Genomic DNA, 17,417 nt, shown 5'->3' with positions numbered 1-17,417 from the left:
GAGTCGTATTTTTGTAAAGTTGGTTGGGATAAAAAAAAAAAAAAAATTGATGGAAATCGCACGCACGACGAATCGAGCTTCCGGTAGAAATAATTTTGCAGTCGGGGTAGTGTTTTAATACTGGATGATAGCCAAGATGATATCGGTAATTTTACCACGGTAATTAACGCTACTTGCCGATAAAAATACCAAGGATTCGCGTTTCTCTTTTCCGGTAGAGTTTGCGAGATAGAAGAGCAATTAATTACAGGCCTCGTTAATCAGTAATCCCATTGTATATACGTGCTCGTCCATTTTTATGCGTATGCATGTGTATTAACCTCGTTTAGATCTGTCTACTTTATCGACTTATACTAATCGTTCTGTCATCCGAATATCGTTTCGATACAGTTATTTTTTTTTTTTTTTTTTTATTTATTTTCTACTTTCTCTCAATTTTCTATTTTCCTAAGTTTCGAGAAGAGAAACAAGAGAAAATAATTCTCCTCGCTAAGATTCTTCCATCGAAGCGTAAAAGCTAGACGAATAACGTCTGTGACTAGTCAGACGTACAGCCTACACATCATTTTTCAGTCTTCCTTATCGAACAGTTATTTCCTTCTTTTTTTTTCCCCCCCTTCTTCCTGCTAGTTTTTTTTTTCTTCTTTTTTTTTTTACGTTTCCTTCTAATTTTTAACCCTTTCTTCTACATTTCTCGTGTTAAAGTTAATTGCAAATCTTAATAAATTCAATTCGATGTTATTTGATTTTCTACCCAATTTCAACGAGTTAGAATAATAATGCATGATCGTCGCGCATGCGCGATGAAGTAAGTTAACATTCTCGAAAGTCTGGTTATCGAGGCAATTTAAACGAAAATTAGAGAGCCACGATTCGTTTTGACCATACAGCATGATTTAGTTACCGGCCAATTACGCTACTTTCATTATATATAAAGTTTTCCCGTGGAACAAGCAGCGCAAAGCGGCCAGACAGCCGTCTGGTTCCTGGTTTTCTTCTTCCATGATCGTACACACGAATCTACATATGCGCACATATGTACGTACCTATTAACCATTGTGAGCAACCACGTGAGAAACGACGAGCTCGTTTTGCTTCATCCATGTCTTTATCCCTATTATCCTTTAACATCTTTTTCCAGCATGTTTAATGCCACGTATTGACGTTGACCGCGTGAAATCTTTCTGCCTTTCCTTCTTTATTTTCGTTACCATCGTTACATATATATATATATATACTTATCGTAGAAAATGTTTTATACGCAGTGACTCAACCATCCTCGAATGTCGACAAGCTTATTGCACGAGATAAAAATTAATACGCGATGTTCATTGTTACGAAATTAAGAATTCCTGTTCGAGTAATATAACCGATTGATGGAATCACGAGCGCCCTCTGTCCAATCCTCGCGTTCATATACGCGAGATCTCGGTTTGTGGTTGAACTTTAATGAATTTCAATTGATTCGTCTTCTCTCGTTTAGAAGAGCACACGGTGGTGTCGCTGTGCTAAGCACCGCGACGTGGGTCGGTTTTATGAGACGGACGTGACTCTACCGGTATCTTTTCTCAGATGTACGATTTCTATGCAGTTTTGGTCCCGCTTGGTTTACGATTCCTTCCGTTTATGATCAGGATAAGGCAAGACACGAATCATAAATTTCGATGACTCGCTTCCCTCTTTCTTGCCGGTATTGTAATTATTATAAACGGATGTGAATGTCAGACTTTTATCCCGGAAATCGAATCGTGCGATATCTATTGTTATTCGTGAGTAACTAAGTGCAAATTAGATTAGGTTAGGTTAAGTGTGCGCATGTGCTAATGGCACGTGCCAACTTTCCTACTTGCTAGAGATTTTTGCGATCGAAATAAACAACGTAATGCTAAAAGAAATGCATATAAGTATAAATCGTTGCTCCTACGAAAGAATATGGTGTGTTAAGAAGGAAGTGTTTGCCGAGAGATATTTGCTGATCGTTCAAGTCGCGGAATGAAAACACAGCCAAGTTTCCATACTCTACTTTATATGTACTACGACATTACCCCGTTAGAAAAGACAAGAAGATGTCACATTGTTTTTCTTTCCTTGGCTTTTGTTCCTTCGGCTCGTCATTCTTGTGCGATAGATGCACACACAAGTGTGCTTCTTTCTAATTTCTTTTTATACATCACTCTCTTGTATTTCCATCGTTCCAAAGGGTCCTCTCACTATGGAAATTGCACCATTTTAAACTTCTATATGCATACATAAGTGCCTATATACATGCGTACATATGTATACGTACGAATACAGTGTGGAGCAAACTTTTGCGAACAATAGCCTTTTTCTTTGTGCTGCCTTTAAGCAAGGTAAAGTTGACGTGACATTGAAAGTTCAAAGTTCAAACGAATATTTCTGTTTTCTTAGAAAGTCGAAGAAAATATTTCATATTTTGCTAGGTTGTGAAAATGTTAAAGATTATTGAAGATCGAGATGAAAAATTTCGATTATTAATATTAAATTATTAGTCATTATTTTCCAAAGAATCAAATATTCGAGTATTGAAATTCAAATTTAACAATTGTAAAAAATATCTTTTTCATTTGTAAAAAAGAAATCGTGAAATTTATACACGTAAATATAAATATAACATCTAGTAGAAAGTACGAATTACTTGACATTATTTGACCGCTCGTAAAAAAGCGCCCCCTTTCAGATTCGAATAACAATAGCATCTATCGTGTTTCCAAGTCGAAGTTTTGAAAAAGCTTTTCACTTTACACCTAACAATATATGGGATCACTAACATCGGAGAACAAACATCAAACATTTGCGGATTGAACCGCGATCGATATTAATTTACTCGCAACGAAAGTGGTTCTCTGATTTTACCGCTCGATTCTCAATTTCAATTATTGACCGTGTTCCATTGGGTTACGTAAACCATGTTGTCTTACTTGCCAAAAGTATTCCAATCGTTTTAAACAATTTCTCGTAATAATTGTTCGATAAGCTCGAAGGCATTGTGAAAAATTATTAACACGTTGTTTGCAAAGCGTGACAAAATTCGTGATTAATTAATGATAAAAAAAAAAAACATAGAAAAGATAAATTAGGTTAGGTATATGCGAGATCGTTAAGCCAACACCTGACGTGGAAAATGTGATCACATCGCATCGAAGTCGGACTACCGCTGCGATATTCAAGGATCTGAGTGTCGTTCACGCACACTTTCTTCGTTCATGGATAAACAAATGATCAAGCGACCCTAAAGTTAAAAAAAAAAAAAAAAGGTGAACGCGCTTGTTTATCGGAGAGAGAAAGAAAGATGGAGGCGTGAAGTTCGTGAACAAGAGAACGAAATGTGTAGTCAGTGAAGAGAGAGAATGACGCATGGTGGTGCGAGAACGAGAAGGAAGAGAAGTCTGTTGCGCGTGAGTGCAAGGGAACGAATGGAAGAGAGTGACGGAGAAGGAGAGATAGAGAGAAAAACAGAGACGAAGAATGAAGTGCGTGCGCGTGTCGTATTCGAGAGAGACACGGTAGCTTCTCATAGAGAAGAGACAGTTACTGGTTTGCCGCAAGGCTGTTTGCATCGAAGAGGCGAAAGTTACACCAAACGGGGTCCACACCCCATTTTTCGTCCTTCATCGTGTTTCGTTTCATTTTTTTTTTCTTTTGGTTTTCTTATTATACGATGTTTCGTTCCACGCCATTTAGCTCGGCGTGATCGACTTATCGAGACGACGGATGTCGATCGACTGTCGCGCGATTTCGCGTCGAAACGTGCTACCGATTACGCGGAACGTCTTACGAAGGCTCTATAAGCAGTGGTTGTGATGTGTTGGTGTGATTATTTGCGTTGATTGCGATCGTCCAAGGTAAAAGACGATCATCCATTTTCATCGTGGACGCGATCTTGACATGGAAATTAACGGGGTTTGTAATGGGGTCGTGAGAATCGGTCAAGTGTCGATCGAAGTATAATTTTGGAAAGATCGTGCGTAACGATGGAGAAAATGTAGGTGAAAAAACATGGCAAATTAGCATGTCGGGGGGAAAAAACGATTGAAAATTAATAGTGTTATGATTACCATGTATATAGTTGAAGCAGCTTCGCCAGAGCCAGAAGTTCTTGATTGGTGCAGCAACCGGGTTCCATGACTCGTTCCGAAAATAATCGTCGTATTTTTACCATCTCTTTATGCCCACTTCGGTGCCGCTGGAAGCCGCGTAAAGTGGCGTTAATTCGACGTGAAGCAATACAAACGTTGTCACGCCTTCGTCATTCCAACGAGAAGATGCAATTGTTCGTCATTGTTTTCGTTCTTATAAAGTGATCGTCAATTTTGTTATCATAATCCCATTACAAATTCTGTTAATTTTATCAAAGGATATTTTGATTTTCTTCGAAGAACATCAAAAATTCAATTTCTACTTAATTTTTTCTCGACGAAACAGCGCTAATTTTTTAATGTTCACGATCTACTCATGACCTACTCGCGTGGTGGCATATTGCCGTATATGACATGTATATATATATATACGTATATATATGTCGTCTGTCGTCCGATCTTCGATAAACGCTGCTTCCTCGTAGCCTTATCTGAGCTTTCTGTCACGCGAAACTTTCGCCACCACGGCATCCAACTATTTATTTGCTCGCATTTCACCCAGGCACAATGCACGTCCGCCAATGTCCACGTATATACATATATATACTCGAATGAATACCTTTTCGCGACACATGTATAGAAGTTCGTCGTCACTTGGCTTTTCACGCGTTGGAACACAATTGAGAAAGTAAAATCGTAACATCTTTCGATCGATGATCGATGTATCTAGAATTTTTTCGAGGATTTCGATTTCTCACACTGACCGATTTTCATAGATTATGCGTAACGGGAATCTTCCATAGTATATGGTTGAATGATAAAATCGATGGATTAATCGATTCGACTTGGAACGAAACATTCTCGATTTGTTTCGTTCAATCTGTCGCATCACTGAAACGAAACGGGGAGAAGAAAAAGAAGAATACGATTGGCGGAAATGTCACGGAATTTAAGATTTCTTCTTACGTGTTCCATTCGTTATATCGAAGTTATTTTGCTTTAGCTCATCCACCTCTCGGAAGAATGACTCATGAAGCGCATTAAGTAAAAAAAAAAAAAGTGCCAACCAAAAAAAGCTTTTATTCTATCGAAATAAACACATCTTATGATTCTATTGCGTATATTTTTGCTATTCGGTCAATTCGAAATTTTATCCTCATTCTTGATTCATCGATGACTAAAAATCGAAGCTCATAGATTAAACGAGCGAAAAAGAAGGTCGATCACCTCGCTCGACCATCGAATTATTTATACTCGATATTAGATTTTCACTTCTCGTTTCATAGCCTGTTATTCTTCGTTCTATCTTGATTTGATCGAACGATCCACACTCTCTTTCCACATTGAACTCACACATACACACACACACACACACTCTCTTTTCTCGACTGAAGTGACACCGTATATACCTGGCCAGGAATTCGGTGAAGGAGATACATTTTTCCTTCAGGAAGATTGGCGATCGGTGCAGGTGAATGAATCCTTGCGATTCGCATTTGCCTCTTTAGCCTGTCCATCGACCCTAACTAGCTATTTATATACACGAGCTTCTTGTCTCTGTGCTCGTTCCTGTGCTTCTGCGTATCTATCTTGAAAAGATAGGTATAGTATAGATCTGCGCATGTTCACGCACCGATGAGTCCGTTAACTCGCTCGCTCGTGACCATGCGCAATCACTTATAAGCAACGAAGATATCGATTTATAGAAAATAGAATATACGAAATATAGAATATTTCGTATCGATTAAACTCGTTGTAAAAACGAATCGGTTTCAACATCTATAATCATATTTTATTCCGAATCGCGTGATTCAGATCAGCGTTTCACAGGATCTCTTTTGAAAAAGAACATGACTTTTTCTGATGCATCGTTAAATAATATAAATAATATTTACCATCGATCGATCCATTTTCTATGCTCGTTTTTATATCGTATATTCTTTTTCCACTAAATCTAAATCCGTGGCAAGAAAGCAAATGAAAGAAAAACGATGTTTCTCCACGACATCATTTGGATATCATAGACTTTTCTTCCGATGGTGATTGGCAAATTAAATCCGCGAAAATACTCGAATTCGGTTTTTTCGTATGTTCGTACATTTTTTTTTTTCCTCTCGTCACCCTTTTCTCGTCGCGTCGTCGAGGAACGAGGCAGGGCACGTTCACGAAGGAGGAACAATTGCCGATGTTCCATCCGTTGAATCACCTGTCAATAGCCGTCGAAAAAGGAAATAGGAGTAAGCGCACCGTGCTCACCGCCATGTTGGACCACCGTCGTCACTCGGCAAATATGCTCGCCGCATAATTATTAAGGGCGCAGCTGCGAGATGGCACGTACACCTTTTTTCAAAACCACCGCTATGCACCTCCGTCACGCGACTATGTATTCCTCGCGTGTATACAGTATTGGTTGGAACGCGTCCGCAGCCAGGGACCGGAAGTGTCGCGATACGCCATCCGCAACGTCGTTTATGGTCACTGCATATCGTTCTCCGATCGTGCAATTTACTCATAATGGTCGTTTCGTGTTTTCTTAACTTTACAAATTAGGTAAAATTCTTGAGGAAAGAGTAGCTATGGTATTAACCTAAGAGTAACACTACCTAAACCTCTGAAGTTACTATATCGTACTGTTGATACAAGGGGAATATCTCACGACGAATTCGACTTCTTTTTAAACAAAATATTATCGAGTTTTAATTATATAAATTATTTTCCTTCCTTTTCTTCCCCTATAGTGGAACCCTACAAAGTTTCTAGCTTCAAAACCGACCATTGTTATTGAAATCCTTCTCGACAACGGTTTACAATTAATCCTCGTACGATGAATCGTCTCGCTTCTTTATCGTACCCGTTGATTCGTAGATCGACACACCGCGATCGAATACGTACGTAAGTCGGTAGTCCGTCGAATGCGCGCGTGGTGGCGCGTGTGAAAGTAACGATGCGGTGTCGTACCGTTTCGAACAGGGACGGAACGCATCCGAACCAATTGCCCATTGTTCCGCGTATCGCACGCGAGCGGTTGGTTCGATGAACTTGGAGATACTTTTGTTCGCGTGAATCGTAACGCGGCGCGAACCTATCGGTTATTTTATTTATTCCTCGGCTCGTTTTGTTCGGGAGGCCGCTTTTGCCGTTGCTCGATACACGAGCGCCGCATTTATCATCCGTTCTATCGAGCCGTGCGAAAAGGAGAGAGCGCCGGCCGACGTGAATTAACTCGTTGATTCACGTCCTCATAATTTTCCGCCGTCTCTTTAAAATTTAGTCTTACGAGAGTCGTATATGTCGTTGCATTCGTCAAATTTAAATATTGTCGAGCAAACGGATATATTCAATCCTTTTTTTTTTTTTTTTTTTAAAATTTTGTAAGATACTTGTAAATACTTGTACTTCAAATCGACGATATTAAGTCAATCGCGAGCATACTCGTATTCTAACACGATTTTTGTTATTAATAAATCTTTTTTCAGTCGTCATTTCTGTACACACGTTCGATTTTATTGCATGAAAAAAGAAAATAATACGGAATTTAGATAAATGTTGGAATTGCGAAATACATAAATACAATAATTTGGCGGCGAATTAGGAAGGGATCGCGATACAATAATAACACGTTACGTTTCGTATAAATTCTCACGTCCACGTGGCTGTTATCTGTGTTCGCTTCGACACACGTAACAACGGAACGAACGAGCCGATAGGAAAAACGCTGGTTGATAAGCAGGATGATAAGGGATGATGCTCATTGTCGGTCGCGAACCGGATGACGCGTATAAGCAAGTACGTTCTACGTATGCTTGCGTATACGTACAGAGTTCAAGGCCGTCTCTCATCCACCGAACCGTGTAATTACTGAGAAAAATACTTTTGCGAAAATTCACGCACTTGGAGGAGGGGAAAAAAAAAAAAAAAAAAAAACTCGGCAAAAGGACATAGAATATTAAAACGCAGTGTTTCGAAAGAATTATTATTCGCATTTTCTTTTTTTTTTTTTTTTTTTTTACAAAGTTGTTGAATTTTCTCTCTCTCTCTCTCTCTCTCTCTCTCTCTCTCTCTCTCTCTCTCTCTCTCTCTCTCTCTCTCTCTCTCTCTCTCTCTCTCTTAGTTAGCGGCAGCTGTCAGCAACGATAGACCTCTTCGGTGTGGCCGTGGATCGATAATTCAACATTCTCACGAAGCCTTCTCTCACGAAGAGAAGGAAACGAATGGACAGAACAGGATGAAAAGGGGGCGCGTTGTGAAAAGAGGGGCGCGCGGAAAATGGCGCGCCATTCGCACGCTAATTTGCATTCGAGATGTACGTATACGCATACATAGAGGGAATAATCTCTCTTTTTGGACAGGGAGAGGGAGTATTTCGCGTATTTCAACGGAACAAGGGTTTGATCACGTTGCCTCGAACGAGCCAACACGATGTTTGCAATCAAATATTCGATCAATGTGGATCAATGTTTCGAAAATGAAAATTTTCGTCGTAGCGAGAGAGAGAGAGAGAGAGAGAGAGAGAGAGTGGAAGCGAAGAAAGGAGGGGAAGAGAAATCGTTAAAGAGGGGGGAGAAAAATCGATGAACGTGGCCGATATCATTTTTCTCCCTTGTATTATTCGAAATCGAGGCTGTCGATGCAGACGCGTCAAGATTAGCTACGTGCCGGGAATTCTCGTATATATATATATAGAGATATATATATCGGCTGAATATCGAAATCTTTCCGTCTCGTCCGTCGTTGTTCGTCGCCGTTATAGCGCGGGGACATTAATTCTCCTGCGATCGATCGAGCAAAGAAAGGGAAAAAAGCGTCGATCGCGCATCCCTTCCCCGCCGCCAATTTATCTCCAACGCGTAATTTCTCGTTCCCGTTTCTCGACCGAATGCTCCACATACGATACTTCTTATCACGCGTCTATCACTTGTTATTTTTCATAATTTCGTCGATCCACGGATGAATCAAATTGGAGAAAGTAGCGAGGTGTATAGATGCAACTCTATGTTACCGTGCTCTTCTCCGTTTCTTCTCGCCGATAACGTTCAATTCGATGGAAATCGAAACGAAGGCCTAATTTTTCGAAATAAAGCCTACTTGCCTCGATCTAATTTTCTTGAGAAATCAAATTAACAACAAAGGAGAATATCATTTGGACAGGATCTCATTGGTTGAGAAACAAACTCTCGTAATTTCGGATTAATCTTACGCGACGTACAAAATTCAGGGATTCAATTAGATTCTATTGAAAAATCTTTTCTAAAAATACATATCGTCGTACATTTTTATTTTCGACAAAACCATCCAAGTTATTAAGAAATTTATAATTACGTAACGTTCTTATTGAAGGTCCGTGGAATCGATATTGTCGCGTAGGATAAAGATAGGTGAAAATTTTCAAGAGGTTGCGGATAGAGGTCTGCGACCTGTGAGAGGCGAGCTGTGCCGGCCGCAGTGAATATTCCATTCGCAGTCACAGGATGTGGCGGGAGGGTTGTATGCGGTACACGTTATATACAGGCGCATAGGCTCGAATGGGGTTGCGGCTATTCCGGCTACCGGTTCTCGAGGGTTGTTCAGGGTATCAGGGACGAATCGAACGCCTCGTTGCAACGCGCGCCTCTGCGTTGTCGTTGAAACGAGCTGAATTAAATCCTCGAGTCTACGTTGCAATCTTTCGATATTCCTGGATTTTTAAAAGTATTCCAACGCATTTTTTTCTTCTTATTTAAATTGTCGGGATATTTGCGCGGATAAATTATGAATCGTTTACGAAACAATTTGCTTGTTCACCAAGATTTCCAAGGGATATAGTTCAAATCTTGAATTGGATGTCGATAATTGGAGGGGATCGATTCTCCCTTCAAAAGGGGGATTCCTCCTTCCAAGAAAATTGGTTTATTACGCGTAATAATAATTGTTTTCCTTTCATTAAAATCGGTCACGTTCAAATACGTGGATACTGCGGTCGACGCGTGGCTGCGGTTATTATTCCCGCTCTTCGATTCTCCTCCCCTCCCCCAAGGTCGCGGGATCGAGCCCCCCCTCTAAGCACGCCTCGAACGTTTTTAGATCTCTCTTCTTAGATAAGAAGGCGAACGAAGCGAATTCGAGCTGTTCAACCAGCAAGAGGAGAACCAATTTCGTTAATGGGAGGGACAGGGAAGAAGCGATCCACACCCCCCGCCTTCCTGCTTTCGAACGCGAAAGCAAACCGCAGTTGGCAAAGGTGAGATCGAATTAAACTTCCGTTCCAGCCAAAACTACGCTCCACGGAATCTCTCCATTTCCAGCCAACGTTTCGAATTAAAGTTCGCGTTTTTCACGTCTCGATGGAAATACACATACACATATACACACATACGTATATATTCGATGTCAAAATAACACGCGTAGAAGCAGAAGAAAATAGTGAAGAGATACGATTCGAATTAAAGTTCACGTCTCGATGAAGAAATGATGTATATATATATTCAATGTGAAAATAACACGCGTAGAAGCAGAAGAAAACAGTGAAGAGATACGATTCGAATTAAAGTTCACGTCTCGATGAAGAAATGACGTATATATATATCCAGTGTGAAAATAACACGCGTAGAAGCAGAAGAAAATAGTGAAGAGATACGATTTAACACGTAGAAGCAGAAGAAAACAGTGAAGAGATACGATTTCGAATTAAAGTTGACGTATCGATGAAGAAATGACGTATATATATATTCAGTGTGAAAATAACACGCGTAGAAGCAGAAGAAAATAGTGAAGAGATACGATTTAACACGTAGAAGCAGAAGAAAACAGTGAAGAGATACGATTTCGAATTAAAGTTCACGTCTCGATGAAGAAATAACGTATATATATATATATATATATATATATATATATATATATATTCGATGTCAAAATAACACGCGTAGAAGCAGAAGAAAACAGTGAAGAGATACGATTCGAATTAAAGTTCACGTCTCGATGAAGAAATAACGTATATATATATGTATATATTCAGTGTGAAAATAACACGCGTAGAAGCAGAAGAAAATAGTGAAGAGATACGATTCGAATTAAAGTTCACGTCTCGATGAAGAAATGATGTATATATATATTCAATGTGAAAATAACACGCGTAGAAGCAGAAGAAAACAGTGAAGAGATACGATTCGAATTAAAGTTCACGTCTCGATGAAGAAATGACGTATATATATATTCAGTGTGAAAATAACACGTGTAGAAGCAGAAGAAAATAGTGAAGAGATACGATTTAACACGTAGAAGCAGAAGAAAACAGTGAAGAGATACGATTTCGAATTAAAGTTCACGTCTCGATGAAGAAATAACGTATATATATATATATATTCAATATGAAAATAACACGCGTAGAAGCAGAAGAAAACAGTGAAGAGATACGATTTCGAATTAAAGTTCACGTCTCGATGAAGAAATGACGTATATATATATATATTCGGTGTGAAAATAACACGCGTAGAAGCAGAGAGGGCAGGGGCAGGGTCCGGTGAAGCTTCTGGGAAGAGAGTGGAGAGGAGAGGAGAGAGGAGAGAGAGAAGGTGAACGCTCGCCCCTGAGCCGCGTGTGTCGGGGGTTGCGAGCCGTGTCAGGATCGAAGGGGGGGGGAGAGGCGCACCGGGGGAAGGACGCCGGGCGTCGCGGCGCAGGCTGCCGCACCCAGCAAAGCGCCTGCTCCCCTTGAACCGGCAAAACCGTATATACCTGACGCAACCGTGGAGGAGACGGCGACGAGTACGCGCGTCGCTCCCGAGACACGCTGTTGCTAGGCGCGCTCGTTTTCGGTGCTTCCATTCCTCCCTTCCCTTCCGTAACCCTCGCCGACCGCATCCGCTTCCGTTTCCGCCAAGGTCAACGCCGACTTATCCCCCCCCCCCCCCCCGCCTTCCTATCGTACCCGGGAAAACCAAGTTTTCCTTCCTTCCTTCTCCCCTGCTTTATATGTATATATATATATATATATATCTTCGTATGCGTGCGTGTGCGTGTGTCATCGAGAACCGCTGCCACTTGGTGCTTTCGTTCGGGCCGGTCGTCGTGTCCCGACACGCGGAGATTCGCAGAGGAGAGAAGTGAAAGAGGGAGAGGCGTAACTGGGTGAGGAGGTGTCCGCAAAGGACGAGCGAAACCCGTCGTCGTGGTGTTTTGGGACGTGTGCACGGGAGGAATCGGCACGTATGGGGCAGGAAGTGGCTCAAGTAGAAACTAGTAGTGGGTGGGTGACGAGAGGAGAGGAGAGGAAGATTTCGAAGCGGCGTGTCAAGGTTGCACGACCTTGATTCGGTCAGCGACACGGGCAGCAGCACGACGGATACGCTTTGCAAAATCGGGCGCAGATTCGAATTTTGCACGCGTATAATCCCTTCGAATTTTCTTTAAAATTCTCCTCTTCTTTCTTCCTCTTCTTCCTATAGATGTAGATCGATTTTTGTCGTTGTTATTATTATTGTTGCACGTTTCTTGCCTTCGAAATTTTGTTTTCGATTATTTCGCTTATTTTTATATAAGTTTCGTCCCTCTCATTGGATCGATTCGATAACCGTTTCGATTTCCCTCGATCCTGTGGATTATTTCATCGCGCGCTTCGTCTATTACAGCGCACGCATACATGCACGCTTTTGAGGAGAGGAACGTTTAACACGGAGAAACCGTTTAGGAAGCTCGCCTTAGGTTAATTACCGTACCAACGGGAATAACACTGCGGTGGTCGGACTCTGCGGAGACTGCAGACAGACGTGGGTGGTGTCCATCTTGAAATAGATCGTATACCTTGCCGGGAGTCGTGCCGATGTTGTTTTCCTTTTTTTTTCGCAACAATCTCGTACCTTTTCGAACTTCAATACGAGTATCGAAAATATTTTTCGAAAGTTTCGATCTTCATCAACGAGCGCCAGCCTCATTGTGCTCGCTTCGTTTTTGCTGGAATTCACGCGGCCAAATCGCAGCACCTGCAGTCCTGATTTATTTATTAGGCGGCGGCTTTGAAACAGATTACCGCACAGGTTACCTCGTCGTAGCACGCGCGAGGATCCTTATCGGTTTTACATTAGAATATTGGTCGCAAGAATCAATTGAAAAGCAATCGTATTGCTATCCTTCCTTCGAGTTTTCCGCTTTTCTTCCTGTTCACGTTTGAAAACGATTATCCCTAGAAAGGAAAGGCAGAAGAATCGAAATGGTCGATGATTGCACAAGAGAGTGGTTTTAAAACCGACGGAATTGTGGACGTTCAAAAATTTTCGAACTTTTTATATTCGGTGTGCGTGTGTTTCCAACGGCGATATCGATTCGAAAGTGGAGATATAGCGAATGCACCGGAAAAGGAAGAAACATTGGTAGTGAACGAGGAAGTAATTGAATAGGAAGCAGCCTCGTGTCCCCCCAACGCGCGTTTTAAATCGTATATGTGACCGTTCTTCCTCCAGAAATTTGTGCTTTGCGTTGCTTCTTTTTTTGTCGCCTGGTGCGATAAGATCGAGTGCAAACAAGTAACAGTGAAAGAAGAAACTTACGTTCTAGAATAGAAAAGTTTCACCCGATTGTGCGCCGATGAAAACAGTGACTAGTGGTGGGTGATGATCAGTGGGCCCACCGTTTCGAATGAAGTGGTTTTAGGATGATGGTGGAGCGTGTCGAGGACCATCTCTTCATGTATCGACGTCCCGTTTACCGGGTCTTCCAGTACCTCGAAACCACCGAGTAAGTAAAATAAAAAAAAAAAAGGAGAGAGAGAAACACGCGATTATCCAGTTTATCTAATCGATAAACTGAGAGACAAGTGGAAAAAACGGCCGACAAAGGGTATAGGTAAAAAGATGAAATCGCGTTTCTCTCAACGAATCGAATCTCCATAATAACGCGCATGAAAGGGTTTTTGAAAAGTTTGGCCGGAAGGTTTTCCGGGTTGTCTCTCCTTAGACGTGGTGGATATCCAGTTGTTAGAATCTCGAGGACCGCGAAACAGCCGTTTAAACAAAAGGGATTGACTCGTTTGAAGAGCACGCCCAATGGCAATTTGCGTGCATAAAGGCTTTGAGAGAGAGAGAGAGAAAAAGAGAGAATTTCTCTCTTTCGATTCGCGAATGAAGGAAAATGCCGCGAGGGAAGTTCGATTGTTGGATGCGAAGAGAGAGAGTGGGGGGGAGAAAGAGAGAGAGAGAATGGAGAAGTAGTTTCGCGCGAAAACGGATTCTTCCTTTCGTGTTACGTCGATGAGAACGAGTAAAATTATCACGAGAATAGTAAAATTATCACGAGATCGGTTCCACTTTGCTAATTATTTTTATTGAACTAAGCTCGAATAACATGATTCGTTACGGTGGCAAATTTTCTCGTCCCCTTTCTCGGAGATTGAATTATCCACTATGTTCAAGTCTCAATAGTTCTCTTTCCGATAGAAAAAGATTCGTGCTCGATCAAATAAGTGGATATTATTATTACTTATTCGCGGTACAGTTAGGGAAAAAGTTATACGTAGTTAGAAAAGTGTTGAAAATGAGAAAAGTTTAAGAGAAAAAGTTCGGAAAGACGTCTGCGACGATTCGACGATAGCTTAAACACCGATAGATACGTATTGTTCACTGGAAGGAAGTCTCATGGAAAGGATATAGGTTCCGATTGGTTAATTTGGAAGGACACGCCTACTTTCACACGTATTTTTGTTTCTATCATGGTATTTGTCACACATACTAATTCAAAACGACGATCTGTATCTAAACCTTGATGCATTAGCGTAGACATAGAATCCAGAGAATTCTAACGTATATAAAAATTTCTTTATTTCTCATAATATTTGTGTAGATTTGTAACGATAATTTAATTTATAAATGTAATTTTTTATTCGAGTTGTTAAGATAATAATTGAATAAGTTAGACATAGATATTAATATAGATATTAATATTACATTAAAATAATTAATAATTTCGAAAATATTTCAACTCTTAGATGATTATCGTGTTAACGTAACTTCATAAATGAAAATAATTTTTTTACGATTTTGAATTGAATATTCGAATTATATCTTTTCTACTTCTATGTTAGGATTGTCAACAAAGCGTCTGAAGTGGGGATAGGTGATCTAGCGAAGGACTTCTCTTTCCTCTGTGTCGTCCTCTGAGACTTTTTTCTAACAGTGAACAGAAGCTATATCTACGTTTTATCTCTCGTCCGATCCGATATTCTTTTGTGGAAAAACTAAAAGCAGGATCTTTGGGAACTTTGAAATGAAAAGAGCGTATTGTTAAACTCGAAAATTTCATTATTCAAGAAGATTCGATCGAAGTTCAACGAACCTTTAAATTATAATTTTAGATCCAATGTCTGGATGTAATATTTTCCTGACGAGAGAACGTCGAGTTTTAATTTTACAGTGAATTACTTAATTTTCTAGAATTGTAATACTAAAAATCGATTGCTCTAACAAGAATTTTCGTATTTAATGAAACACGATCATTTCGAAAACAAGTTGAAAACGAGCTTGACTGGGTGAAAGCTTATCTCTGCTACTTCTCTACTTTATACTTTATACTACTTATTACTTGATATATTTTCCGTATGATTGACGAGATTCTTGCCACTATAGAAATTCAAAATTTAATTAAATTAAATTAAATTCCAAAAATTAATTAGAAAGGAAAGCGACTTTCGAAAGATGTGATATAGATACATTTTTTATGCACATTCCATACATCAATCGATATATATATATCATACATCTGTATTACGCAATGTATGATGTAAATTATATTTCGATGTAATAGTACGTTAACCAATACATTCCGCATTCTTAATCTTTCATCTTTCGCCTAAATGTCATTAAACACCGGTAGCTCATTATCATTGCGAACCTTTCACGCCGCAACTCGATCGTGTTGCGAGACCCGATATTTTGCATTTCTCCTATCCCCCATTTCCCGTCCCGTCCAAATAAATCCGAAAAATTAGTTTAATTTTCTCATTTCCGATCCCGGTTAGTCGACCGGGGGTTAATCGAAACGGAAATGAAAGGTAAAAAAACCGGGAAAGGATCGGAAAGTTTTGGAAGATAGCGGAACGATCGAACGTCTCCAGGCAGTCTGTTCGCGCCGACACGCGAAACAACTCGATCGCCATTCCGTTTATTTACGCCGTAGGAATTGCGGTAACCGTGGCGATTTTTCACCGACGTCCCACGCGGCGTCGAAGCCGTGGTGAAACAGAGAGGAAAGAAAGAACAGCCGGTCGGAGAACGGGGGGGATTGGATCGATCAGTTTCTGGTTGACGCGCGACGTCGAGACACCAAGAGCGTGCAAAGCGTTGTGTTCGAGTAAATTGGTTTTCTCCTCGAGGGGGGGGCGGGTGGATCGCGGAAGAAAAGGCGCGGGAAACGAGAGAGGGAAGAGCGGAATTCGCGTTTTTTCGTCTTCGCATCGAAAACTATCCGAGCGGCGGATGGGAGGGGAGGTGGAGGAAGCAGCCACCGCGAAATTAAAATACATACGCCATGTCCGTTCCTCGCCTCTCCTCGTGCTGTAGCTGTAGCCCGAGCATAAGGCTTAAAACCACCCCGGCCAGATGTAATTCAATTTGGTAAAACGAGACCCATGCGATCGTTTCGACACGGCGTCTCGATTCGCTTTGCATCGATCACGAGAGAATCGAGTGGACACGGTGTTGTGCGCTTCGAAGGAATCGAATTACCGGTGGATGAAGGAAAGCGGAGAGGAAACGGATACCCGGACAACGACTATGACCATCGGGGATCGATCGAGCAAATTTTCTTTAATCGTTATTCGTCTCGATCGGTAGACGATTTTTCCCTCCCCTCCTCCTCCCCCCCCCCCAAATATTTAGGAATAAAGAAGGGGATAATGTTGGAACTGGTGGAGCGAAAGACCGGCGGGATCTCGTGGCCGAGTTGTCGAGGCGAAAACTTGGAATCGGTGGGCAAAGATCCGAAGGAGATGTTGTTTCTCGGGCAAAGGGACAAAGTTTGTCCGAGGGGGGGGAAACGATGGAAGAGAAAGAGCGGGGGAGGCGGTTTACTGTGCTCGTTGGGCCAGCTGAGATGCAACCACACCTACTACACCCCTGACACGTTGGGCACGTGGAAATTTCACAGGGTGTCTCGTCCGAGAAGGTAAAAATCGAAACGCGATAATATTTTCAAAGCGAAGTAGGGAATGGAAACGAGGAAGCGAGGACCGCGAGTTTTCGCAGCTCGCGTAACGAAGTAAGCAAAGGTAAGCGAGCCTCGTTACGCGGCTGTGACGATGCAAGGAGCGCAATAGAGAAAGTAATAGTGAAAGGTAAAGTGCGTGGGCGACAGTCGCAG

At 41.2% G+C, this 17,417-nt stretch overlaps 1 protein-coding gene across 5 annotated transcripts in view; it reads left to right on the top strand.

Annotated features, from left to right (window-relative positions):
* Positions 1-17,417, top strand: part of Fak (protein tyrosine kinase 2 Fak) — a 32,867-nt gene that overhangs the window by 3,474 nt on the left and 11,976 nt on the right. For 2 of the 5 annotated variants that reach the window (XM_031916841.2, XM_012486990.3), the window contains exon 1: positions 16,635-17,222. The exons of 2 other annotated variants lie outside the window; for them this stretch is intronic. In XM_031916841.2, the coding sequence (XP_031772701.2) occupies positions 16,687-17,222 (536 nt within the window). In that variant the 5' untranslated portion in view covers positions 16,635-16,686. Of the gene's footprint in view, positions 1-2,903; positions 3,864-13,255; positions 13,803-16,634; positions 17,223-17,417 lie in introns of those variants that run through there. One more of the 5 variants, XM_086903706.1, reaches the window with a different exon arrangement.

This window comes from Apis florea, unplaced genomic scaffold (genome assembly GCF_048593485.1).
Source record: "Apis florea isolate Af1SG1 unplaced genomic scaffold, ASM4859348v1 contig_2293_pilon, whole genome shotgun sequence".
NCBI lineage: Eukaryota > Metazoa > Arthropoda > Insecta > Hymenoptera > Apidae > Apis > Apis florea.
Note: the sequence above shows the minus strand (reverse complement) of the source record. Positions and strands in the feature narration are given on the sequence as shown.